This window comes from Myxine glutinosa, chromosome 7, assembly GCF_964187855.1.
Source record: "Myxine glutinosa chromosome 7, kmMyxGlut1.1, whole genome shotgun sequence".
Lineage (NCBI taxonomy): Eukaryota > Metazoa > Chordata > Myxini > Myxiniformes > Myxinidae > Myxine > Myxine glutinosa.
Window position 1 is genome coordinate 2,314,221 of NC_136267.1, and position 27,367 is coordinate 2,341,587.

Here is a 27,367-nt window from a genome sequence, read left to right on the forward strand (position 1 = left end):
CCCGGTAGTTTTTCTTGTGGAGGTCACCCCGGTAGTTTTTCCCGTCACTCGGTGACGGAACGTTTGCTGTTTTTTGATAAACGTGACAGTTTGAGTATTTTTCTCGGTTATTAATCATGATACAGAGAATCGCAGCCACTGCTTCACGCTTGTACACGTCACGGGTCACGACTCCGGTAGTACCGCATACTGTATTTTTAATTTCCACGGCAATGTTCCGTCCATTTCCCGTGTCGTGGGAGCACGTGTCCTCAGCACGATACCACAGCACGTGACCTCAGCACGAGACCTCAGCACAATACCACAGCACGAGACAACAGCACAAGACCTCAGCACGAGACCGCAGCACGAGACCTAAGCACGAGACCGCAGCACGAGACCACAGCACGAGACCTCAGCACGTGACGTAAGCACGAGACCTCAGCACGAGACCCTCAGCACGTGACATCAAACCAAGTCCAACGACTACACGTGGCGTCACGTGGTTCCGTTCATAAAGTGCGTTGACCGTTTAGGTGGTTGTGCTTGGGTCTCCAGGTCTACACTGCAACATCTTTTGTGCCGAACGGTTCCCGTGCGCTTGTTTGTCACTTTGTGACGTCAATTTCCTCGTTTGTTGCTTTGTTTATACGTCGTCGTGTTGTTTCGCTCTTCCTCGCCCAACGTGTGGTTCGTTTGTGGTTGTTCGCCACAAGGACGTGCTCATCCTGTTCTAATATCAGTTTTGTGCTTTCATAAGCACGAGGAATGTAAAACTCGCTCAAAGTCAAATTCCCGCACGGCCAAGCGAACTCCCAGCCTCCTTTTCGGGATCGCTGACGACAGTGTGACGTGAAATGACGCACACTCCTTCGGAGGTTGCCAGGGGCAACGGTCACCGAGGAAACATTGCCCGCTTCAAAGCGTTTCGCCGATTCCCCGCCCCCCGGTTGACGTCAGTCAGGCCGGGCTCCACCAATGGCAGCGCCGTCGCCTCTCATTTGCATAGACTTAGCGCGCGCGCCGCGAGAGGCAAAAGAAAAAAAAGAGGAACGCGTCGCGTCAACAAGGACGAGTTTGTTCCTTATCGAGGGAACGATCGATCGGGCTGTTCGTGCCAAACATCGTCCGGCCGTCGACGATCGATCTAACTGCGCCATTCATGGCGTTGTGGATTATTAGAACGGATGCCTCAGCGTCTGCAGGCAGCATTCTATTATTTGCGCGCCAAACGTTGCGCTTCAGGCAGGTTCGTAGATCCGAGTGGAGATAATCAGGTACACGACGCTACCTTTAGTGAACTGTTGTCAATCTGCATCATTTATTGGCACCGACAGCCCAAGCAGTTGCAAAGACGTCGCAAAACTTCTCGCAGCTGCTAACTATAGACCCCTGCGCGTTGACGTCAATATACGTCATCACGTTTGGACCAAGTACGCCAATAACCCCAAACGTGGACACCTACCTCGCCCCGCCCCTCTCCAGCGTTGACGTTAACACCTGCACGAAGAAAGTTTCACGTTATTGTTATCATTACTTCACAACGTATGTAGAATAGGACTTACGCGCTGACGCAGGGATCGGTGACGCAAACGCGCACGGATTTCCCCTCCCGACGATCCCACGTGGGCGGAGCGGGACTCTGAACGACATCAATGGGCCAGCTCTGCACTTCTCCCCAGGGAGCCGCCGGGCTCAGTCCCGAGCACGATACTCGGCGGTCTTCATGGCCCCAGCACAACCCGACGGCTACCTGAACGCGGGCACGTGGCGGTGAGAGCACCGAAAGGATCCGGCGGGGGAACCCCCGGATAAGGACACGACCACGGGGGTCCTTCCCCGGAGCACAAGGAGAGCGGCGGCAGCGCGAGAGCCTGGAGCTCCACGCGCTTCGCACGAGCTCTTGGGAGGGGAATCCCCGTCCCTTCGTGCTTCTGTCTCTCGGACGCCCAATCGACCCATTTTGTCCGAACTTCGCTCCCGACTCCGTCCCTCGTCCGCCGCCTCTTTGCCGGCCCATGCCATGGCTGCCGGGATGCCGCGACGGCCCCTCGTCCAGGTGGGCTTGTACGAGGTAGAGAGGACCTTGGGAAAGGGGAACTCCGCGGTGGTCAAACTGGCGAGACATCGGGTCACCAAGAGCGAGGTACGAACCCCGTGCGTCGCATTCCGTACGCTACTCGTACGTATCTGTCTGTCTGTGTTTTTGTCCTTTACGGACCTTGTCCACCTCGAATCCTCAAACGTGCCAAATGTAAGAGCGGGTACCTGCACAGGTGTACTCATAAAGTACGTAGGTACACGTCGCGCGGACGTCTTGTTTACGTGCTGCGTCGAGGAGACGACTGTCTGTGTACGCGTGAAAATGTCGAACTCCAAGCGCCGTCTCACGGTTTGTCGATGTCGCGTGTTTTGATTTCTCTTTTCGAACTGATATAAACAACGTCGTTTTACTTTTGTCCCTTTGTAACTTCACCAGTGACTCACCTTGGGTTCCAGTTCGTTTACCTTTTCTACTGTTGAACAAACTCTCTCATTCTGCTCCTCATATAAATATTTACAGTGACAGTGTCAGATACAGTGACAGTTACAGTTACAGTGTCAGATACAGTCACAGTGACAGTTACAGTTAGTGTCAGATACAGTGACGGTTACAGTGTCAGATACAGTGACAGTTACAGTTACAGTGTCAGATACAGTGACGGTTACAGTGTCAGATACAGTTAGTTACAGTTGCAGTGTCAGATACAGTGACAGTCACAGTTATAGGACAGCCACAGTGACAGTTACAGTTACAATGTTCATGGCAGTCACAGTTACAGTGTCAGATACAGTGACATTTACAGTTACAGTGACAAGTACAGTCACAATCATAGTTACAGTGTAAGATACAGTGACAGTTATAGTGACAGTCACAGTTACAGTTACAGTGGCAGATACAGTGACAGTTACAGATACAGTGTCAGATACGGTGTCAGATACAGTGACAGTTGCAGTTATAGTGACAGTCACAGTTATAGTGACAGTCACATTTACAGTGGCAGTGACAGTTACATTTACAGTGGCAGTCACAGTTACAGTGTCAGATACAGTGACAGTTACAGTGACAGTTACAGTGACAGTTGCAGTGCCAGTCACGGTGACAGACACAGTTATATGACAGTGACAGTCACAGTGATAGTCACAAACGGTGTCTCCCCAAGACGCGCTCTCTCACCTTACGGAGTGGTCAGTTCACCTCGCCACTCTCGGGCTTGTACACACGTTTCCCCAACATACACCTATAACCACCTGCACCTGCTCGTGAAACGATGATAAATAACAATTCGTGAACACAATTGTATATTATAATTTATTCATTATACAATTGTATATTATAATTCATTCATTACACAATTGTATATTATAATTCATTCATTATACAATTGTATATTATAATTTATTCATTATACAATTGTATAGTATAATTTATTCATTACACAATTGTATATTATAATTTATTCATTATACAATTGTATATTATAATCCATTCATTATACAATTGTATATTATAATTCATTCATTATACAATTGTATATTATAATTCATTCATTATACAATTGTATATTATAATTCATTCATTATACAATTGTATATTATAATTCATTTATTATACAATTGTATATTATAATTCATTCATTATACAATTGTATATTATAATTCATTCATTATACAATTGCATATTATAATTCATTCATTATACAATTGTATATTAGAATTCATTCATTATATAATTACATATTATAATTCATTCATTATACAATTGTATATTAGAATTCATTTATTATACAATTGTATATTATAATTCATTCATTATACAATTGTATATTATAATTTATTCATTATACAATTGTATATTATAATTTATTCATTATACAATTGTATATTATAATTCATTCATTATACAATTGTATATTCTAATTCATTCATTACACAATTGTATATTATAATTCATTCATTACACAATTGTATATTTTAATTCATTCATTACACAATTGTATATTTTAATTCATTCATTACACAATTGTATTTTTTTATTCATTCATTAACCGCGTTTTTTCGACACCTACACGTTTTACCAACATTTCCCACTTTTCTTCGCGTATTCGTGACGTCCACACTCACCTGTTCGCTTAGGTGAACGTTTACCTCGATAGGACATTGTAACATGAGTGGCGACGACTGGTAACTGAACTCTCCTTCTGTAGTTGTAACTGTCATGTCTGTATGTACGTACCTTTAAACGGTGAACACGTTGGTGCAAACTGCACTTACCTGTTCATACTTGTTGATATATACATATATGTATTTACACCTTTGTGGTGCTATTCCCCATGAAACATTTGTGAGAAGTTACAAGTTTGTAATATAGGTAAATAAAATTAATAATTAATGCACCTGTGATAGTCGGCTTCATATCACAGTTACCTTAAAGTATCCACACTCCAGAGACATGTTTCGGGCTGACACTACAGGTACGCACACACCTCTCAGCTATTTAGTCTGCATTTGAATCCCGACTATAAACTGTCACCAGATACTCTACAGGCAGGGAGATTCATCAACCTGTGTGTCGTCCCTCGGATGTACGTTAACCAGGTGTCCTGTCTGCCAGCATTCGGCGGTGGACGTCAGAGATCCCATTGTTACCTTGCGCTCGCGAAGCGTAAGGTAGGGTTCGGCATTCGGGTGCGTCTGTACGACTGTGTCTGCATTTAAAAAAAATCATTTTCTCGGCAACCGTTGGTCCAATCACGTAATTTTAGCACAGGTGTGCCTCCACCTGCAGATTTTTTTAATATTCGTAATTAGGATGTCATAGGTCACGTGGTGTGGACGCCATCTTGGAAAGACGTCACACCACTATATCTCCCATACCACTTGATGGAAAAAGTTGAAACAAGGCTCATTATCAAATACTCACCTTGGGGAATAAGATATGTTAACGATGATGTCATCGGTGCCTTCGCTATGACGTCATAATGCGACAAGTATAACGCTTCATCTGCTTAGTCTGAGCTTAATCAACGCTTAGTCTGATCAGTTTGAAATTTCTTGAGCGTGATCTACACAACAATTATATTAGAGAATATACATTTATGATGTCATCGCTCACGTGGTCTGGCAGCCATATTGGATCAAATAAAAAGAAGAGAACTACAAGAGAGATGTTTGTGTCTGCCTGTATGTATATGTGCGTGTCTGTCTGTATGTATATATGCGTGTCTGTCTGCATGTATATATGCGTGTCTGTCTGTATGTATATATGCGTGTCTGTCTGCATGTATATATGCGTGTCTGTCTGTATGTATATATGCGTGTCTGTCTGCATGTATATATGCGTGTCTGTCTGTATGTATATATGCGTGTCTGTCTGTATGTATATATGCGTGTCTGTCTGTATGTATATATGCGTGTCTGTCTGCATGTATATATGCGTGTCTGTCTGCATGTATATATGCGTGTCTGTCTGCATGTATATATGCGTGTCTGTCTGCATGTATATATGCGTGTCTGTCTGTATGTATATATGCGTGTCTGTCTGTATGTATATATGCGTGTCTGTCTGTATGTATATATGCGTGTCTGTCTGTATGTATATATGCGTGTCTGTCTGCATGTATATATGCGTGTCTGTCTGCATGTATATATGCGTGTCTGTCTGCATGTATATATGCGTGTCTGTCTGCATGTATATATGCGTGTCTGTCTGTATGTATATATGCGTGTCTGTCTGCATGTATATATGCGTGTCTGTCTGCATGTATATATGCGTGTCTGTCTGCATGTATATATGCGTGTCTGTCTGCATGTATATATGCGTGTCTGTCTGCATGTATATATGCGTGTCTGTCTGTATGTATATATGCGTGTCTGTCTGCATGTATATATATATGCGTGTCTGTCTGTATGTATATATGCGTGTCTGTCTGCATGTATATATGCGTGTCTGTCTGCATGTATTATATATGCGAGTCTGTCTGTATGTATATATGCGTGTCTGTCTGCATGTATATATGCGTGTCTGTCTGCATGTATATATGCGTGTCTGTCTGTATGTATTATATATGCGAGTCTGTCTGTATGTGTATATATATATATATCTGTGCAGCGTCTGTCTTGTCCTGTGTTGTGTTGTCTTGTCACTGAACTACTTTCTGAAACTTCTGTGAAATCGTACCAAACTTCTGGAATGCACATATCTCTCCCGTCGGCATGTCCGAAGGGTATTTTTTTTGAATAAGTTTCAATTTATTTATTAATTTTTTTGGAATTTTTTTGGGAATTTTTTTTTTTCAACTTAAATTGTTTATAAAATGTGATATCACGTATATTACAAATACATTTGTGCAAAATAATTGTTTGAATTATGATTGGTTTAAACCATGACAAAACGGCAACTCGGGTACAGTCATTTATCCATATATCTACACATCTGGGCAGTGTCTGTGTTCTCACTTAACGACTCCCTCAAACTTTTGTTTCCGTGGTTGTGAAATGTTTTTAATAACGTTGTGGTGGTTTTGAATCACGTGGTGGTGAGGTATTTTGAATTATGTGGTGGTGAGGTGTTTTTAAATGACGTGGTGGTGAGGCATTTTGAATTATGTGGTGGTGAGGTGTTTTTAAATCACATGGTGGTGAGGTATTTTGAATTATGTGGTGGTGAGGTGTTTTTAAATCACATGGTGGTGAGGTATTTTGAATTATGTGGTGGTGAGGTGTTTTTAAATGACGTGGTGGTGATGTATTTTGATTTACGTGGTGGTGAGGTGTTTTTATTACGTGTTTTATGGCTGTGAGGTGTTTTTATTACGTGTTTTATGGCTGTGAGGTGTTTTTATTACGTGTTTTATGGCTGTGAGGTGTTTTTATTACGTGTTTTATGGCTGTGAGGTGTTTTTATTACGTGTTTTATGGCTGTGAGGTGTTTTTATTACATGTTTTATGGCTGTGAGGTGTTTTTATTACGTGTTTTATGGCTGTGAGGTGTTTTTATTATGTGTTTTATGGCTGTGAGGTGTTTTTATTACGTGTTTTATGGCTGTGAGGTGTTTTTATTACGTGTTTTATGGCTGTGAGGTGTTTTTATTATGTGTTTTATGGCTGTGAGGTGTTTTTAATTTAGTGGTGGTGAGGTGTTTTTATTACGTGTTTTATGGCTGTGAGGTGTTTTTATTATGTGTTTTATGGCTGTGAGGTGTTTTTATTACGTGTTTTATGGCTGTGAGGTGTTTTTAATTTAGTGGTGGTGAGGTGTTTTTATTACGTGTTTTATGGCTGTGAGGTGTTTTTAATTTCGTGGCTGTGAGGTGTTTTTATTTCGTGTTTTATGGCTGTGAGGTGTTTTTATTATGTGTTTTATGGCTGTGAGGTGTTTTTATTACATGTTTTATGGCTGTGAGGTGTTTTTATTATGTGTTTTATGGCTGTGAGGTGTTTTTATTACATGTTTTATGGCTGTGAGGTGTTTTTATTACGTGTTTTATGGCTGTGAGGTGTTTTTAATTTAGTGGTGGTGAGGTGTTTTTATTACGTGTTTTATGGCTGTGTGGTGTTTTTATTACGTGTTTTATGGCTGTGAGGTGTTTTTAATTTCGTGGCTGTGAGGTGTTTTTATTACATGTTTTATGGCTGTGTGGTGTTTTTATTACGTGTTTTATGGCTGTGAGGTGTTTTTAATTTCGTGGCTGTGAGGTGTTTTTATTTCGTGTTTTATGGCTGTGAGGTGTTTTTATTACGTGTTTTATGGCTGTGAGGTGTTTTTAATTTAGTGGTGGTGAGGTGTTTTTATTACATGTTTTATGGCTGTGAGGTGTTTTTATTACGTGTTTTATGGCTGTGAGGTGTTTTTAATTTCGTGGCTGTGAGGTGTTTTTATTACATGTTTTATGGCTGTGTGGTGTTTTTATTACGTGTTTTATGGCTGTGAGGTGTTTTTAATTTAGTGGTGGTGAGGTGTTTTTATTACGTGTTTTATGGCTGTGAGGTGTTTTTAATTTCGTGGCTGTGAGGTGTTTTTAATTTCGTGGCTGTGAGGTGTTTTTATTTCGTGTTTTATGGCTGTGAGGTGTTTTTAATTTCGTGGCTGTGAGGTGTTTTTATTACGTGTTTTATGGCTGTGAGGTGTTTTTATTACGTGTTTTATGGCTGTGAGGTGTTTTTAATTTAGTGGTGGTGAGGTGTTTTTATTACGTGTTTTATGGCTGTGAGGTGTTTTTAATTTCGTGGCTGTGAGGTGTTTTTAATTTCGTGGCTGTGAGGTGTTTTTATTACGTGTTTTATGGCTGTGAGGTGTTTTTAATTTCGTGGCTGTGAGGTGTTTTTATTACATGTTTTATGGCTGTGAGGTGTTTTTATTACGTGTTTTATGGCTGTGAGGTGTTTTTAATTTAGTGGTGGTGAGGTGTTTTTATTACGTGTTTTATGGCTGTGAGGTGTTTTTAATTTCGTGGCTGTGAGGTGTTTTTAATTTCGTGGCTGTGAGGTGTTTTTATTTCGTGTTTTATGGCTGTGAGGTGTTTTTATTACGTGTTTTATGGCTGTGAGGTGTTTTTAATTTCGTGTTTTATGGCTGTGAGGTGTTTTTATTTCGTGTTTTATGGCTGTGAGGTGTTTTTATTACGTGTTTTATGGCTGTGAGGTGTTTTCAATTTCGTGGTGGTGAGGTGTTTTTATTTCGTGTTTTATGGCTGTGAGGTGTTTTTATTACGTGTTTTATGGCTGTGAGGTGTTTTCAATTTCGTGGTGGTGAGGTGTTTTTATTACGTTTTATGGCTGTGAGGTGTTTTTAATTTCGTGGTGGTGAGGTGTTTTTATTACGTGTTTTATGGCTGTGAGGTGTTTTTATTACATGTTTTATGGCTGTGAGGTGTTTTTATTACATGTTTTATGGCTGTGAGGTGTTTTTATTACGTGTTTTATGGCTGTGAGGTGTTTTTATTACGTGTTTTATGGCTGTGAGGTGTTTTTATTACGTGTTTTATGGCTGTGAGGTGTTTTCAATTTCGTGGTGGTGAGGTGTTTTTATTACGTTTTATGGCTGTGAGGTGTTTTTATTACGTGTTTTATGGCTGTGAGGTGTTTTTATTACGTGTTTTATGGCTGTGAGGTGTTTTTATTACGTGTTTTATGGCTGTGAGGTGTTTTTATTACGTGTTTTATGGCTGTGAGGTGTTTTCAATTTCGTGGTGGTGAGGTGTTTTTATTACGTTTTATGGCTGTGAGGTGTTTTTAATTTCGTGGTGGTGAGGTGTTTTTATTTCGTGTTTTATGGCTGTGAGGTGTTTTTATTACGTGTTTTATGGCTGTGAGGTGTTTTTATTACGTGTTTTATGGCTGTGAGGTGTTTTCAATTTCGTGGTGGTGAGGTGTTTTTATTACGTTTTATGGCTGTGAGGTGTTTTCAATTTCGTGGTGGTGAGGTGTTTTTATTACGTGTTTTATGGCTGTGAGGTGTTTTCAATTTCGTGGTGGTGAGGTGTTTTTATTACGTTTTATGGCTGTGAGGTGTTTTTAATTTCGTGGTGGTGAGGTGTTTTTATTACGTGTTTTATGGCTGTGAGGTGTTTTTATTACGTGTTTTATGGCTGTGAGGTGTTTTTATTACATGTTTTATGGCTGTGAGGTGTTTTTATTACATGTTTTATGGCTGTGAGGTGTTTTTATTACGTGTTTTATGGCTGTGAGGTGTTTTTAATTTAGTGGTGGTGAGGTGTTTTTATTACGTGTTTTATGGCTGTGAGGTGTTTTTAATTTCGTGGCTGTGAGGTGTTTTTATTTCGTGTTTTATGGCTGTGAGGTGTTTTTATTACGTGTTTTATGGCTGTGAGGTGTTTTTAATTTAGTGGTGGTGAGGTGTTTTTATTTCGTGTTTTATGGCTGTGAGGTGTTTTTATTACGTGTTTTATGGCTGTGAGGTGTTTTCAATTTCGTGGTGGTGAGGTGTTTTTATTACGTGTTTTATGGCTGTGAGGTGTTTTCAATTTCGTGGTGGTGAGGTGTTTTTATTACGTGTTTTATGGCTGTGAGGTGTTTTTATTATGTGTTTTATGGCTGTGAGGTGTTTTTATTATGTGTTTTATGGCTGTGAGGTGTTTTCAATTTCGTGGTGGTGAGGTGTAATCGTCCCAAACTTCCAGTCTGCACCTTCCCCTCCCCTATGTATGTGCTGGGGGGTTGTTTCTTGAAAAGAAAACATTCAACCAAAATTGCCTATAAAAATGTAACATCACAAACACAGCAAATACATTTGTGCAAAGTAATTATTGTTTGTATTATGATTGGTGTAAATCATGACAACACAGCAACTCAGGTACAGTCATTCGCCTCAGCTAAAATAAGCCCGGTCCTCAGTAACGACGCTTGGTGAGGATCGCTGCGCAAGCCTCACCAAGCTAGTATATATATATATATGTTTGTGTGTGTGTGTGTGTTTCCCCGTTTTTCTCAGATATGGCCAAACGGATCTTCGTCAAACTTTCACAGGTTCTGGGGAGTGGTTTCTGCAAAAATATATATTTTAAAAGTTTTAAAAAGAAAAGTTTGATTTTTTCAAAACCGATTTATGGTGATTAAGCCTTCGTGGGCAGCTCTCGATCGATTCAATGGTGTCGGGAAGTGTTTTCCGCCCTCACATAAAAATTGGAAAAAAACCCAAAATTTTATGTCTTCAAAATTCCAAAAGGATTAGAACAGCACCGAGCAGTACCGGTAGTCCTGCTAGTACCGAATAAATTAGGAAAGGTAAAAAGTATTATTTTTTCTTTACGCATTATTACCTCCGCCACTGAAGGTGGACAGATGTTATGTTTCCACCTCTGTCTGTTTGTCTGGGAGGGGGATATCTCAAAAAGTTGTGGAGGGATTCGGAAGAAATTTGGCGGACAGGTTGGGTGTGTGACAAGGACGAAATGATTAGATTTTGGTGAAGATCTGGAATAAAAGGAAACGGTGTTTTTTGTACAGTAAATAATAATAAATTAATGAAGTAATTAATCAACAACATATAATTAAATAATTAATATTCCCCCCAGCTCTTTCTGTGCTCTGTCCCCCAAATATTCCCCAGGTCGCACAAGATCTGCTAGCAACCCTCTTATGGTTAAACTGCCGAAATCAAGACTCTCTGCTCACCTTCACTCCTTCAATCCCCTTTTCTCCCGCCTCTGGAACAAACTCCCTCACTCTCTTCAATCCCACTCCTCCCTCCGGGTCTTTAAAACAGCTGTTCACCACCATCTCTTATCTTCCTCCATCCAAAACCCTGATCTTTTCTACCCCCGACTAATTCACCCCAGATCCACTTTTTTCGAAATTCAAACTTCTTTCCTGGAAGTCCTTGCAGTGACCATATGTTTTATACCCCTCCCCCCGCACCCCCCCCCCCAAACCCTCTCCCTCCCACAGTTCTCTCAATGTCCCTGCTCTCAAATGTTGTGTTTGTGTCCTTCCCCCTCTCTCCCCATCTTGTCTACCGCTCCCCTTATTTTGTGTTTAATGGTTCGGTTTGTGTCTCTTTGACTTTTTGTGTGATTAATGTTAGCTCTTTCACGAGCCTCGATCTTGTATACAAAAACAAACAAACAAACAAAACAAACAAACACCAGTTACACTGATGTGAATTACAAGAAACTACAATAAAAGTTGTAAATTAGTGAATATGTGAAATATCCCTTACTTGAAAGTCCATGAGTGGGTTCAGAATGGTGTATGAAGTTGACAAGGAAGCGACTTTGAACAGAACATCGTGTGAAGATCCAAACTCTGAGGAGAAGGCACACTGTTAAGAAAATAGGAGAAAATATGAAGATCCCCTGCAATGGTTATGAGGTACACATTTCAATGCATGAAATAAACTGGCCCAGTTCAAGATGATAAAAGGCCACAAAGACCCCGAAGATCGTCCATAAAGTAAGGCAAGCACTTGAAGTAGTTTTGCTGACGTGACAGAAGGAAATCAAGTCGGCAGATGACAAATAAAATGAGAGCAGGTCTGAGCATTAACATTTCGTCCATCACTGTGTACAGAAGGCTGATTGCAGCAGGTCTCCATGGCAGAGTTTCAGCAAAAAAAAACCTGCTGAGATCACAGAATAATGTGAAAAGATTGAGATTTTCAAGGCATCACCAAGATTGGGCAACTCAACAATGTAATCGGGTAATCTCGTCTGATTACTCCAATTCTTAACTTTTTGGATCGAAGAGAGGTTTGTTTGTTGGCCAAACACATGGAGACCACTGGACTGGCACTCTGTAGAGCACACGCCTCCGCCAGGCTGAACAGTTTACGTTTGGTATCCCACTGATGGGCCATATGTGGGTCCAGATGTTCACCAGAATCGAATCGATTCTTCCTTGTCACGTGTCCAACCTGTCCACCAAGTTTTGTACAAATCCGTCCACAACTTTTTGAGATATCCTGTTCACATACAGACGGACAGACAGACAGAGGTGAAAACACAACCTCCATCCACCTTTGGTGGTGGAGGTAATTACGGCACAATGTTTGCAGTCTACTGTTGAACACAGGCGAGCTTCTATGACTGTCTGTGGTTGTATCTCAGCTTTTGGTGTCAGGAAACTTGTTAATACTAGAACAGCACTCGGTAGAGCGCATACCTTCTCCAGGTGAACAGTTTATGTTTTGTATCCCACTGATGGGCCGGATCTGGATTAGGACCTGAAACAAAATCTAATCGGCTTATTCTTGTCACCTAAACCAAATCGTCTACCAAGTTTTGTCATAATCCGTCCATATCTGTGAGATATCGTGCTCACAGACAAACAGGCAAACAGACAGGGGTGAAAAGGTAACGTCCGTGCACCTTCGGTGGGTTCAGGAGTCCGTATCGTCGCTTCACCAGGTGCGTTCCATCCATACTGAAACCCCAGTCCCTGTACAAGCAGATACTGCAGCATCATGCAATTCCACGTGGAAATCGTTAAATGGGAAGAGGATTCATTTTCCAGCGAGATAATGATCCAAAATACATTCCCGATATAATAAAACATTATTTGGAGAAGAAGACTACATCCGGTGTGCTCCACGTGTGAGAATGGCCACGACCGAGAGTGGACACGAGTCTCAGCGAGGCCATATGGGATTACCTGGAAACAGAGGAGAATAGGAACCGAATTAACCTTACAGAACTGTGGAATGTACTACGGGATATTTGGCACAATATTCCTGTGGGATTGCTCCAGTCGTATACAGGAAGCATGGATAAAAGAGTGATGGTACTCAATAAGGTAAAGGGGACACACAAAGTATTGACTGATGCGATAAAATGACGCTGTTGTTGTTGTTTACTCAAGAAGTTTGTTTCGCGACATTTATAAAGAATGTTAATTTACAATAACAAACACTTATCACCTTTATCACTGATACTTTGATAAATTTACTTTGACGTGTGAATATCAGGAGAATATATCTGAAAATTAATAAATAAATTCCGCTCAGGTGCAATGTGTGGGAGACTTCCACCCGCTGATGAAAGCAACCTGGCACACGGGGGTTCATGGTCACCTTTCGAGTTAGCAGGTGTGAGTGCACGTGCGTGCATCCTTGGACTGGGAGAAACCTTTCGCCGAGAAAAGGTGGTGGACAAAGGACTCGATTCGAAGATGTTTCGACGACCAACATGAATAGGTGTGGAATAAGTGTAAATACCTGGGAAGAAACCACTGCTGATCGTACCGGATGGAGGACAATGTGCTTCCGTGGAGTTGAGAAGTTTGAACGTGAGACGACGCAGCATTACAGGGAAAAACGTAAGGAACGGATGGAGCGACAAAGCAACCCGACAACGACTGTGTGCACTGTGGGCGCAGCTGCGGCTCACGGATCGGTCGTAATGGTCATCTGTGAGCACACCAACTGCAGGGTCATCTGTGAGCACACCAACTGCAGGGTCATCTGTGAGCACACCAACTGCAGGGTCATCTGTGAGCACACCAACTGCAGGGTCATCTGTGAGCACACCAACTACAGGGTCATCTGTGAGCACACCAACTGCAGGGTCATCCATGACTGCTGCCCATCGACTTTTTACACGGCATCATCTTCATCTTCAACACCACTTTTTCTGGATCGACATCATCCTCGGACATCATCCTCGGACCTCGACGGAACAATCATCATCCTCGGACCTAGACGGAACAATCATCATCCTCGGACATCATCCTCGTACCTCGACGGAACAATCATCATCCTCGTACCTCGACGGAACAATCATCATCCGCGGACCTCGACGGAACAATCATCATCCTCGGACATCATCCTCGGACATCATCCTCGTACCTCGACGGAACAATCATCATCCTCGGACATCATCCTCGGACCTCGACGGAACAATCATCATCCTCGGACATCATCCTCGGACCTCGACGGAACAATCATCATCCTCGGACATCATCCTCGGACCTCGACGGAACAATCATCATCCCCGGACATCATCCTCGGACCTCGACGGAACAATCATCATCCGTGCTGGTGCTCACTCATGCCACACCTTTGGTGCACCGCGGATGGAACCCTGTCGCACACTCATGGGGTGCATGTGCTGGTGCTCACTCATGGGGTGTATGTGCTGGTGCTCACTCATGGGGTGCATGTGCTGGTGCTCATTCATGGGTGCATGTGCTGGTGCTCACTCATGGGGTGCATGTGCTGGTGCTCACTCATGGGGTGCATGTGCTGGTGCTCACTCATGGGGTGCATGTGCTGGTGCTCACTCATGGGGTGCATGTGCTGGTGCTCACTCATGGGGTGCATGTGGTGGTGCTCACTCATGGAGTGCATGTGGTGGTGCTCACTCATGGGGTGCATGTGCTGGTGCTCACTCATGAGGTGCATGTGCTGGTGCTCACTGATGCCACACCTTTGGTGCACCACGGATGGAACCCTGTCGCACACTCATGGGGTGCACGTGCTGGTGCTCACTCATGGGGTGCATGTGCTGGTGCTCACTCATGGGGTGCATGTGCTGGTGCTCACTCATGGGGTGCATGTGCTGGTGCTCACTCATGGGGTGCATGTGCTGGTGCTCACTCATGGGGTGCATGTGCTGGTGCTCACTCATGCCACACCTTTGGAGCACCGTGGATGGAACCCTGTCGCACACTCATGGGGTGCATGTGCTGGTGCTCACTCATGGGGTGCATGTGCTGGTGCTCACTCATGGGGTGCATGTGCTGGTGCTCACTCATGGGGTGCATGTGCTGGTGCTCACTCATGGGGTGCATGTGCTGGTGCTCACTCATGCCACACCTTTGGAGCACCGCAGATGGAACCCTGTCGCACACTCATGGGGTGCACGTGCTGGTGCACGTGCTGGTGCTCACTCATGGGGTGCACGTGCTGGTGCTCACTCATTGGGTGCATGTGCTAGTGCTCACTCATTGGGTGCATGTGCTGGTGCTCACTCATGGGGTGCATGTGCTGGTGCTCACTCATGGGGTGCATGTGCTGGTGCTCACTCATGGTGTGCATGTGCTGGTGCTCACTCATTGGGTGCATGTGCTGGTGCTCACTCATGGGGTGCATGTGCTGGTGCTCACTCATGGGGTGCATGTGCTGGTGCTCACTCATGGCACACCTTTGGAGCACCGCGGATGGAAACCTGTCGCACACTCGTGGTGGGCAATTGCTTGATGCGGGCTGCGCAAAGTTGGCAACACGCTGCAAATTGGATCCTGACAACCACGGGTAACCAGGTACCCAGGGTAACCACCTTTAGGTCACTCAGTCAGAGCGGGTCCAGTCGGATGGTAAAACTGAAATACGTATACAAAAGCGGTGCAATTGCTTGTTCGATTCCAGTCATTCCTTCAGGACCCCTGAGATGTCTCACTGTTGTTGCTTCACCTCCAGCACAGCAAGGAGTCGGACACCTTTCATACAAACGGTGATGTTCTACTCGTCCAGTGGATACATTAGTGGTGGTAACCATGACGCTTTAATGGCTGTTGGTACAATCTGATGAGTAGTCCAAGTGGATGGGTGTTTCCCATTTAGAACAGGTGCACATGGGGTGGGATGACTGTGTGACGATGTTCTCGAGGTGATTCCAGGAGTGCTCGGAACCTGATTGCTCAGCTCAGGACGGTCCGTGATTCGTGTACGCTCGTCCAAGTGGAATGTACAACACGAGACACAGTGTGTCCACCATTACACGATTGCTGTGACATATTCCATAATGTTTCCAAGACGTTGCCTGGAGGTGGACAACATCTTGCTCCAAGATCTTGCTCACCTTCTTGCCCTTTTGGGTTTGTGCTCATCATGTCGACAGGCCTTGAAGCGGTACCTTTTGTAGAACGAGCTCGTACACGCCCGGAGTAGTTTGCTTTCTGGGTTCGGATTTCAAAGCGCGTTTAACCCTGGCCTCTACCTGTGTGGGGGTGCAGCTACCTGGATGCTCTGTTCGAGCAGACTTTGCAGACTGTGGTTGGTGTTTTCTTGTTGTACGAACATCGTTTGTTTGTGTGTGGCCTGAGCTCAGACGGTACAAACGGCTCGGATTTATTTACCTCACTTATCATCGAGGTATCATTATTTGGGCCAATAGGAGACCCCATTCCCGACATTTTCCCACAATGCCTCTCTTTGTCATTGTCCCACCATTTGTCTGTTATCCCTTTTGTCCGCTGTCATTCTCCTCGACAAACATCAATACCTGTTTAGAAAATTAAATAAATAAAGAAACAAGATACATTTGCATGAAATTGCTGAATACATGAACCATGTAGTTTGTGTATACATGTAGTTTGTGTATACATGTAGTTTGTGTATACATGTAGTTTGTGTATACATGTAGTTTGTGTATGCATGTAGTTTGTGTATACATGTAGTTTGTGTATGCATGTAGTTTTGTATACATGTAGTTTGTGTATACATGTAGTTTGTGTATGCATGTAGTTTGTGTATACATGTAGTTTGTGTATGCATGTAGTTTGTGTATACATGTAGTTTGTGGATACATGTAGTTTGTGTATACATGTAGTTTGTGTATACATGTAGTTTGTGTATACATGTAGTTTGTGTATGCATGTAGTTTGTGTATACATGTAGTTTGTGTATGCATGTAGTTTGTGTATGCATGTAGTTTGTGTATACATGTCGTTTGTGGATACATGTAGTTTGTGTATACATGTAGTTTGTGGATACATGTAGTTTGTGTATACATGTAGTTTGTGTATACATGTAGTTTGTGTATGCATGTAGTTTGTGTATACATGTAGTTTGTGTTTACATGTAGTTTGTGTATACATGTAGTTTGTGTATACATGTAGTTTGTGTATACATGTAGTTTGTGTATGCATGTAGTTTGTGTATACATGTAGTTTGTGTATGCATGTAGTTTGTGGATACATGTAGTTTGTGTATACATGTAGTTTGTGTATGCATGTAGTTTGTGTATCCATGTAGTTTGTGTATACATGTAGTTTGTGTATACATGTAGTTTGTGTATGCATGTAGTTTGTGGATACATGTAGTTTGTGTATGCATGTAGTTTGTCTATGCATGTAGTTTGTGTATACATGTAGTTTGTGTATACATGTAGTTTGTGTATACATGTAGTTTGTGTATACATGTAGTTTGTGGATACATGTAGTTTGTGTATACATGTAGTTTGTGTATGCATGTAGTTTGTGTATGCATGTAGTTTGTGTATGCATGTAGTTTGTGTATGCATGTAGTTTGTGTATACATGTAGTTTGTGTATACATGTAGTTTGTGTATACATGTAGTTTGTGTATACATGTAGTTTGTGTATACATGTAGTTTGTGTATACATGTAGTTTGTGTATACATGTAGTTTGTGTATACATGTAGTTTGTGTATGCATGTAGTTTGTGTATACATGTAGTTTGTGGATACATGTAGTTCGTGTATGCATGTAGTTTGTCTATGCATGTAGTTTGTGTATACATGTAGTTTGTGTATGCATGTAGTTTGTCTATGCATGTAGTTTGTGTATGCATGTAGTTTGTGTATACATGTAGTTTGTGTATACATGTAGTTTGTGTATACATGTAGTTTGTGTATGCATGTAGTTTGTGTATACATGTAGTTTGTGTATACATGTAGTTTGTGTATACATGTAGTTTGTGTATGCATGTAGTTTGTCTATGCATGTAGTTTGTGTATACATGTAGTTTGTGTATACATGTAGTTTGTGTATACATGTAGCTTGTGTATACATGTAGTTTGTGTATACATGTAGTTTGTGTATACATGTAGTTTGTGTATACATGTAGTTTGTGTTATACATGTAGTTTGTGTATACATGTAGTTTGTGTTATACATGTAGTTTGTGTATGCATGTAGTTTGTGTATGCATGTAGTTTGTCTATGCATGTAGTTTGTCTATACATGTAGTTTGTGTATGCATGTAGTTTGTCTATGCATGTAGTTTGTGTATACATGTAGTTTGTGTATGCATGTAGTTTGTCTATGCATGTAGTTTGTGTATGCATGTAGTTTGTGTATACATGTAGTTTGTGTATACATGTAGTTTGTGTATACATGTAGTTTGTGTATGCATGTAGTTTGTGTGTACATGTAGTTTGTGTATACATGTAGTTTGTGTATACATGTAGTTTGTGTATGCATGTAGTTTGTCTATGCATGTAGTTTGTGTATACATGTAGTTTGTGTATACATGTAGTTTGTGTATACATGTAGTTTGTGTATACATGTAGTTTGTGTATACATGTAGTTTGTGTATACATGTAGTTTGTGTATACATGTAGTTTGTGTATACATGTAGTTTGTGTATACATGTAGTTTGTGTATACATGTAGTTTGTGTATACATGTAGTTTGTGTATACATGTGGTTTGTGTATGCATGTAGTTTGTGTATACATGTAGTTTGTGTATACATGTAGTTTGTGTATACATGTAGTTTGTCTGTGCATGTAGTTTGTCTATGCATGTAGTTTGTGTATACATGTAGTTTGTGTATACATGTAGTTTGTGTATACATGTAGTTTGTCTGTGCATGTAGTTTGTCTATGCATGTAGTTTGTGTATACATGTAGTTTGTGTATACATGTAGTTTGTGTATACATGTAGTTTGTGTATTCTTTTCTGTCGGGTTTGATTGCACATTTTAAATGTTAATTGGGTTAATATTAACTACATAGCTAAGTTAAGTGTTTTTAAGGATTAAGTTAAGAATTTACTAAACCAGGTTATGAAGTAACACAAGTAGGTTTCGGATTGGATCTGCACATCATGCAAGGATTGAAAAAACACAAGGTTAGTGTCATAAAAGGCCAGGTAGAGATCCGTCCATGGGCGTAGGTAGCACCTGACGTCGGTGCTGTTTACTCATCAATTGATGTTCACACAAATTGGAGCTGTTAGGGTTAGGTGTGTGTCTGCGTGTCTATGTACCCTCCTCTCAATATCCCTCAGTGACTCCGGTCAAGATCGCTGTGACTCTGCACTGACGTTGAGGATCCATCCATCCTGAAACCCCAGTCCCTTGGGTCGTGATGCCATGGGTAGATGGGACCCGGTAGCGGAGATCGGGATGGAAGGAGAGGGTGGATGGGGGTACCTGGAAACCATCAACTTGCAGCTCTAAGCTAATTATTTGCATTGACTCAACAAACAGGGATTTGGGGCTTTTGGGTGCGTTAGCAGACTATAAAAAATACACCTGAAAGTGACACACACACACACACACACACACACACACACACACACACACACACACACACACACACACATGACGTCGCCACCACTCCTTTTTACACATGAACACAACCCGGGAACCCGCTCCACTCTCCTTAAGCTATGGATGTTGCACTATCGGAGAAACTCCTCCATGAACCTTGGATCACTGCAAGGAAAAATATCTGATGGTTTTGTATCCATTTTGCTGCTGTTCAATATGCCAATGAGATATCACTTTCATAGCTGCTATAAACATGGAGTACAAAAACAACAACAACAACAACATGCATTTTAAGGCCATTTTCCCTGCTGGAGCGGGGGTTAGCCTTGCAGTCCCCATGACGATCTTCTCCATCTTGCCCTATTTTCTGCATCTCTCCTTGTTAACCCCCTTGCCCGCATTTCTTCTTCCACCATCTTTAGCCAAGTCTTTCTCGGTCTTCCCCGTCCTCTACTTTCTTCTACATTCATTTCCATCACTCTTCTCAACCTTGAAGTACACCTCATCGAATTAGAAGAATGCAGCTTCACTTCGTCTTTGGAGCTTGGACCGAATGAATCACACTTGGGGTTTATCCAAGCTCGAGCTGCATTCTCCAGGTCACACTTTGGGTTTATCCAAGCTCGAGCTACATCCTCCACATCACACTTGGGGTTTATCCAAGTGTTACGTGGTCCCCTCGGTGAATACCTGGTCTCGGTGACCCCCGGACCGTGAGAGGAACTTCGCCAGAAAGTTGTATTATATATGCGCTTTCGCCACGCAATCCATATGAATTCCACCCAAGAGAAAACTGATGTTCCAGGATATATTTCAATGGTAATGATACCATACAATTTCAATGATACAACCACGGAGATTTTCCCCGAGCAATCAACAACAAACAACCATCAACAATTCCCAATCCACAATCAATTCCCTATATGATTAAGATGGCCATCTTATATATGTGTGTCCCCTTCTGTACTCACGACCCCCTTTTGGTCTCTGCCCCTCACAATGTCTCTGGGCCCCTCCTGACCAAGATGCTGGTCGGCGTCGCCGCACTCGGGCGGTTGAACGAACCCCGGGTGGACGTGTCTCCACCGGGCAGGTATCGTACCAGGCACCACGGCTGCAGCCCCTCGTGGCCACGCGAAGCGGGTACGGTAAAGCAAGCCAAAAGCCCCACGCCACTTGCCAGGCGTGTTAGGCCCCAAAGTGCGACCCGTACGCGTCTTTTTAGACGGTGCCAGACGCGGGGTCGATGCACGGCCCCACGTCAACTTGACGTCTCCACCGGGTAAGTACACGTCCCAGTAACTCCTCTCGCCAGACGGGCTTCGGAACGCCGCTTTTCCACGCGGCGCAAGGTCGATCCCACCTTTCGTCGGAGCGGGGCGAGGAAAAAGAATACTCGTCGCTTTTCTTCCTCGTGTCTTTTCCTCTTCCGTTTCCGGTCACTTCCGTTTCCGGACACTTTTCAGAAGGGCTCCTGACCCTCCAACCACAACAACCCTTAATCTATTACACATGGATAAGCAAAGACCTGAATGGTAATTCACATACATTCACATAAATATGTAACACTCCCCCCCTTCAAGAAAGAAAGTTTGAACCCAGCGAAAACTTTCTTTGCCGGCCAATTTGGAGAAACAAACCAGATAACTCAACCCCCCCACATTATCAGTTCCCCCCGGGCACAGTTATCACTTAAAAATAAAGCAACCAACATTTCACCACAACCCCTCCAGATTACTCCCTCTGGACTAAGCACCAGCAACGACATTGTCCCTGCCAAATCAAACTCCATCTCAGGACCCTCTGACTTTGACCGTCAGTTTCTTGTGAATGAAGGTTAAGGGGTTGATCAAAGATCCAAAGTTAAGCAACTCGATAGCACTTTTTCCGGGAGGCCAAGCCGAGTATTCACTACATGGATGCCTTTAGGAACGTGGAGTTCACGGTTAGTCCGTGCAGGAAAGTTCTCTACATGGGCGCCTTGAGGAACGTGGAGTTCACGGTTAGTCCGTGCATGAAAGTTCACTACATGGACGCCTTTAGGAACGGCGTTCACGGTTAATTCGTGTAGGAATCTTGGCTCGGCGGCTCCGCCGCATTCAGTGCTTCGACTTCTCAGAACTTCCCTAATAATTAGGGTGGGACCACTTGTCCCTGTAGTCCCATGAATAGCGGTCTCCTTCTCGGCCACTACTTTGCCAATCCTTCCTTCGGGAGCGGCCGTAACTCAGGGAGCCTCCATAATAATATTGATTGCGGCCACCACCAAAACTACCGCCCAGTTGTCCTCTCCTGTAGACCTCTCGACGCCTACGAAATGCCTTCCCTACTGTTATGGTCCGACCCTCCAAATCCTTGCCATTCCAATTCTTCTCTGCCTCTCTGGCGTCTTTTGTGCTGGCAAACGTGACAAAGCCGAACCCTCTTGACTGTTGCGTTTCCCAGTCTCTTACCAACCGCACTTCCACCAGCGGCCCATATCTGTTGAAGACAGAGGTCAGAACTTCTTCCTCTGTTTTGAAGTTCAGTCCCCCTACAAATAACTTGGCACTTTTGTCGCCATCCCGAGCTGGTGTGGTGTTATTTTCCCTGCTGGGCTCTTTACCAACCCTCAGGTTACCATAAACTTGACCCCCGGCCAAATCATTCCCGATAACCACAGATACACCCTCTACAGGAAGCGTGGCTTGTAAACCGACGGTGACCGGTCCTGACATCAACTCGGACTCCAAATGGATGACATGAAGTGGAGCACTAACACCGCCCCCGATCCCCTGTAAACGAACACTATCCCCCGTTGCCGTCTCCTCGGACCATGGCAAAATGCCTTCAAGCATTAAAGATTGATGTGCTCCTGTGTCCCTCAATATCCTAACCGGTCTCCGGTTAGTCGAGGCTCCATCCAGTGACACAAACCCCTCTGAAATAAATGGTTGGTAACCCTTTTGATGGCGATTTCTCACAATGGCCATTGCATTTGGAGTCGTAATAGTCGGACTCCGCTCTGGGTCTTCCCTTTTCATGCGGTAACAACTGGACATCAAGTGTCCAGGTTTCTTGCAAAAAGCGCAAGTAGGCCCGGAGGAAAAACTCGTGGTCTGCCTTGGGCCCCCTGAAATATAAGTTTGTCTTGGGCCCGCATCCCTCTGATTTCGAACAGGTGGGGTATCCGCGTTGTCCCCATAATCCTCTCGAGGTCGCCGCCATGTATTGTCGTTCTCCGCACCTGCTGTTCCCCACCTCCCCTGCGGAGATCTAGGCGAGGAGTTAGGTTCGTGGACCCCTATTTGGTGGGTTAAGGCATAATCATCTGCCATGGGGGCTGCGTCCCACAACTTTGGTACTTTCTTTTCCTGCAGGTACACTTTGATGTCCTCGTGGACACACTGCTGAAATTCCTCCACCAGGATCAAGTCACGCAATGTTTCGAAGTCTTTCCCGACTCCTTTTGACTCACACCACCGATCAAACATGTTTTCTTTCACTCTGGCAAACTCCACATGGGTCTCACTCTCCCTCTTCCTGGCATTCCTGAATTTTTGCCTGTAAGCTTCCGGAACCAACTCATAGGCTTTGAGGATGTGCTTCTTCAGTACCTCATAATCTGCACATTGGTCCATTGGTAGCGCCGAATAAATCTCTTGAGCTTTTCCCACCAGCACACTTTGCATGAGTATGGTCCAGGCCTCCTCCGGCCAGTTTAATTGTCGAGCCACTTTCTCAAAGTGTGGAAAAAATTTCGCGACTCCCTTTTCACTGAACGGTGGAACCAGCCTCACATGTCTGCCCACATCCCAGGTTTTCTGGTTAGGTGTCGATCCCGTCAGCAAGGGTGGTGCCTCTCCCCGTTCTCTCATTAACTCCAGCTCCTTGAATTTAATTTCTTGCTGAAGCTCCATATTACGTTCCTTTAATTCCCTTTCCGCTTTTCTCTCCTCTGCTTCGAGTTCCCTTGTTTTCATCCTTTCTAACCTTTCCTGGAGTTCTCGTTCCCCTCTCCTTTCTTCTTCTGCTCTTTCCTTTTCTGCTTTCCTTTCTTCTTCTGCTAACCTTTCCTGGAGTTCTCGTTCCACTCTCCTTTCCTCTGCTTGTTTCTCTTCTCTCCTCTCTTCTGCTTTCCTTTCTTCTTCTTTGATCCGTTCCTGGCTCCGTAATTGCAACTCCAGTTTCCGGAGCTCAACGTCTTCTGGTTCTTCGGGTAGCCACTCCCAGGCTAACTCGTCCCATGTTCCTAATCCCACCATAGATTGTATCACCGTGGTCTGCAACTCTGCCTTCCTCAAATTAGTTCGGACCTCCAAGTTAAAATGTTTGGCCAATTTCAAGAGGTCCGACTTTAGTAACGCTCGGAACTGTGCCTCACTCGGTGTTACCGCAAAGTTCTGTGCCACAAACGCCATGGTGACTATCGTTAACACCTGTTAACCTTCACCCAAGACTTTACCCCAATTTCCCCCAAAAATTTACCAATTAATACTTAATTAATAAATTTTAATTAATAAAAATATTATTTTATTATTTTATACAAATACAATTTTAGATCCCGGACGTAGACCCAATTGCGAAGCCGCAAATCGTAATTTGGACGAGCCCCCAATTCTGTTACGTGGTCCCCTCGGTGAATACCTGGTCTCGGTGACCCCCGGACCGTGAGAGGAACTTCGCCAGAAAGTTGTATTATATATGCGCTTTCGCCACGCAATCCATATGAATTCCACCCAAGAGAAAACTGATGTTCCAGGATATATTTCAATGGTAATGATACCATACAATTTCAATGATACAACCACGGAGATTTTCCCCGAGCAATCAACAACAAACAACCATCAACAATTCCCAATCCACAATCAATTCCCTATATGATTAAGATGGCCATCTTATATATGTGTGTCCCCTTCTGTACTCACGACCCCCTTTTGGTCTCTGCCCCTCACAATGTCTCTGGGCCCCTCCTGACCAAGATGCTGGTCGGCGTCGCCGCACTCGGGCGGTTGAACGAACCCCGGGTGGACGTGTCTCCACCGGGCAGGTATCGTACCAGGCACCACGGCTGCAGCCCCTCGTGGCCACGCGAAGCGGGTACGGTAAAGCAAGCCAAAAGCCCCACGCCGCTTGCCAGGCGTGTTAGGCCCCAAAGTGCGACCCGTACGCGTCTTTTTAGACGGTGCCGCGAACGGTGCCAGACGCGGGGTCGATGCACGGCCCCACGTCAACTTGACGTCTCCACCGGGTAAGTACACGTCCCAGTAACTCCTCTCGCCAGACGGGCTTCGGAACGCCGCTTTTCCACGCGGCGCAAGGTCGATCCCACCTTTCGTCGGAGCGGGGCGAGGAAAAAGAATACTCGTCGCTTTTCTTCCTCGTGTCTTTTCCTCTTCCGTTTCCGGTCACTTCCGTTTCCGGACACTTTTCAGAAGGGCTCCTGACCCTCCAACCACAACAACCCTTAATCTATTACACATGGATAAGCAAAGACCTGAATGGTAATTCACATACATTCACATAAATATGTAACACAAGCTTGAGCTACATCCGCCACATCACACTTGGGGTTTATCCAAGCTCGAGCTACATCCTCCAGGTCACACTTTGGGTTTATCCAAGCTCGAGCTACATCCTCCACATCACACTTGGGGTTTATCCAATGTTGAGCTACATCCGCCACATCACACTTGGGGTTTATCCAAGCTCGAGCTACATCCTCCAGGTCACACTTTGGGTTTATCCAAGCTTCAGCTACATCCTCCAGGTCACACTTTGGGTTTATCCAAGCTTGAGCTACATCTGCCACATCACACTTGGGGTTTATCCAAGCTCGAGCTACATCCTCCAGGTCACACTTTGGGTTTATCCAAGCTCGAGCTACATCCTCCAGGTCACACTTTGGGTTTATCCAAGCTTGAGCTACATCCGCCACATCACACTTGGGGTTTATCCAAGCTCGAGCTACATCCTCCAGGTCACACTTTGGGTTTATCCAAGCTTGAGCTACATCCTCCAGGTCACACTTGGGGTTTATCCAAGCTTGAGCTACATCCTCCAGGTCACACTTGGGGTTTATCCAAGCTTGAGCTACATCCGCCACATCACACTTGGGGTTTATCCAACCTCGAGCTACATCCTCCAGGTCACACTTGGGGTTTATCCAAGCTCGAGCTACATCCTCCAGGTCACACTTTGGGTTTATCCAAGCTTGAGCTACATCCTCCACATCACACTTGGGGTTTATCCAAGCTCGAGCTACATCCTCCAGATCACACTTGGGGTTTATCCAAGCTCGAGCTACATTCTCCAGATCACACTTTGGGTTTATCCAAGCTCGAGCTACATTCTCCAGATCACACTTTGGGTTTATCCAAGCTCGAGCTACATCCTCCAGACCACACTTGGGGTTTATCCAAGCTCGAGCTACATCCTCCAGATCACACTTGGGGTTTATCCAAACTCGAGCTACATCTCCAGATCACACTTTGGGTTTATCCAAGCTCGATATATATTGCCATTATCGGTGCTTTATTGATTATTAGGATATTCGACGGCCATCTTTTGTGCACATTCAGGTATAATTGCGTTAATAAGGGTTGAAAATGAAAACAAAAATTAAACTATATTCCCCATGACTAGTCAATCATATGTGTGAAGTTTCGCATCGATCTGTTAAGTGGTTCTAGAGAATATTTTTCACGTTTTTATTTTCAATCCAATATGGCCACCACACCATGTGACCGATGACATCATCTTACTACAATTCACCAAATGTCCGTCCGTCCCCGTCCGTTCCCAGGTACCGCAAAAACGGCTGAACCGATCGCAACGATATTTTGGGTGGGTAATCCTGGGACCCCCTGGAGTAACATAGGCTATATTGTTTTTACAATTTCAGCTTTGGTCTCCAGTATTTTCAGGTTTGGACTCTCGCCGAACGTTATGTTCCTGGGTACCGCAAAAATTGCTGCACCGATCCAACGATACACCTCCATGCCCGGGGTATTCCCACGGGTGACCCCACTAGTACATTTAATTCTTCACTCACATTGGATTGTATATCGGATTTTCTTTTGTCTGCGTAGTCAAGGCTCATGGAGGAGCTAGTACACTGAATGGATCAGGATGTAACAGGACAAAAGTAACAATAGAGAGAAGGGGAGGGGAGGGGTGAGGGAATCCCAACAGCAGAATTGAAAGCCAACATGGAGGAAGGCGGGTGGGTGTTGCATTTATAAATAGTGCAACATCCACAGCCATTGGTTACCTTTCACTTCAGAGAAGATAGCTCCTTTCACTTCTTTCTGAGAAGGAGAAATATCTTTCATTTCTGAGAAGATAGGGGGCAAGAAAGGACAAGATGGATGCAGAAGGAAGCCCACAGGAGGGGAAAAACTGGAAGTTTAGACAGAGATGGGCTTGGGGTGGGTGGGGTGGGGAGTTAGCAAGGGTCGAAAAGATCATGGCTTTGGATTGGGAATGATCTGAGATAGTGGTGAACAGTTGTCTTGAAGACCTGGAGGGAATAATGAGATTGAAGAGAATGAGGAAGTTGGTTCCACAGGTGGGAAAAAGAGTAACGAATGAGTAGAGGTGAGCTGTGATCCTGGATTTAGTTTCACCAGACGGGGGTTGATAGTGGACCATATGCATGTAGGAGAACCTGGGGGAG

General features: G+C 43.9%; 1 protein-coding gene across 1 annotated transcript in view; it reads left to right on the forward strand.

Annotated features, from left to right (window-relative positions):
• Positions 1 to 1,596: 1,596 nt before the first annotated feature.
• The window catches only part of SIK2 (salt inducible kinase 2), a 108,038-nt gene continuing 82,267 nt past the window's right edge, over positions 1,597 to 27,367 (forward strand). Inside the window, exon 1 of the mRNA XM_068121719.2 lies at positions 1,597 to 2,125. Coding sequence (XP_067977820.2) covers positions 2,003 to 2,125 — 123 coding nt within the window. The 5' untranslated portion in view covers positions 1,597 to 2,002. The remainder of the gene's footprint in view (positions 2,126 to 27,367) is intronic.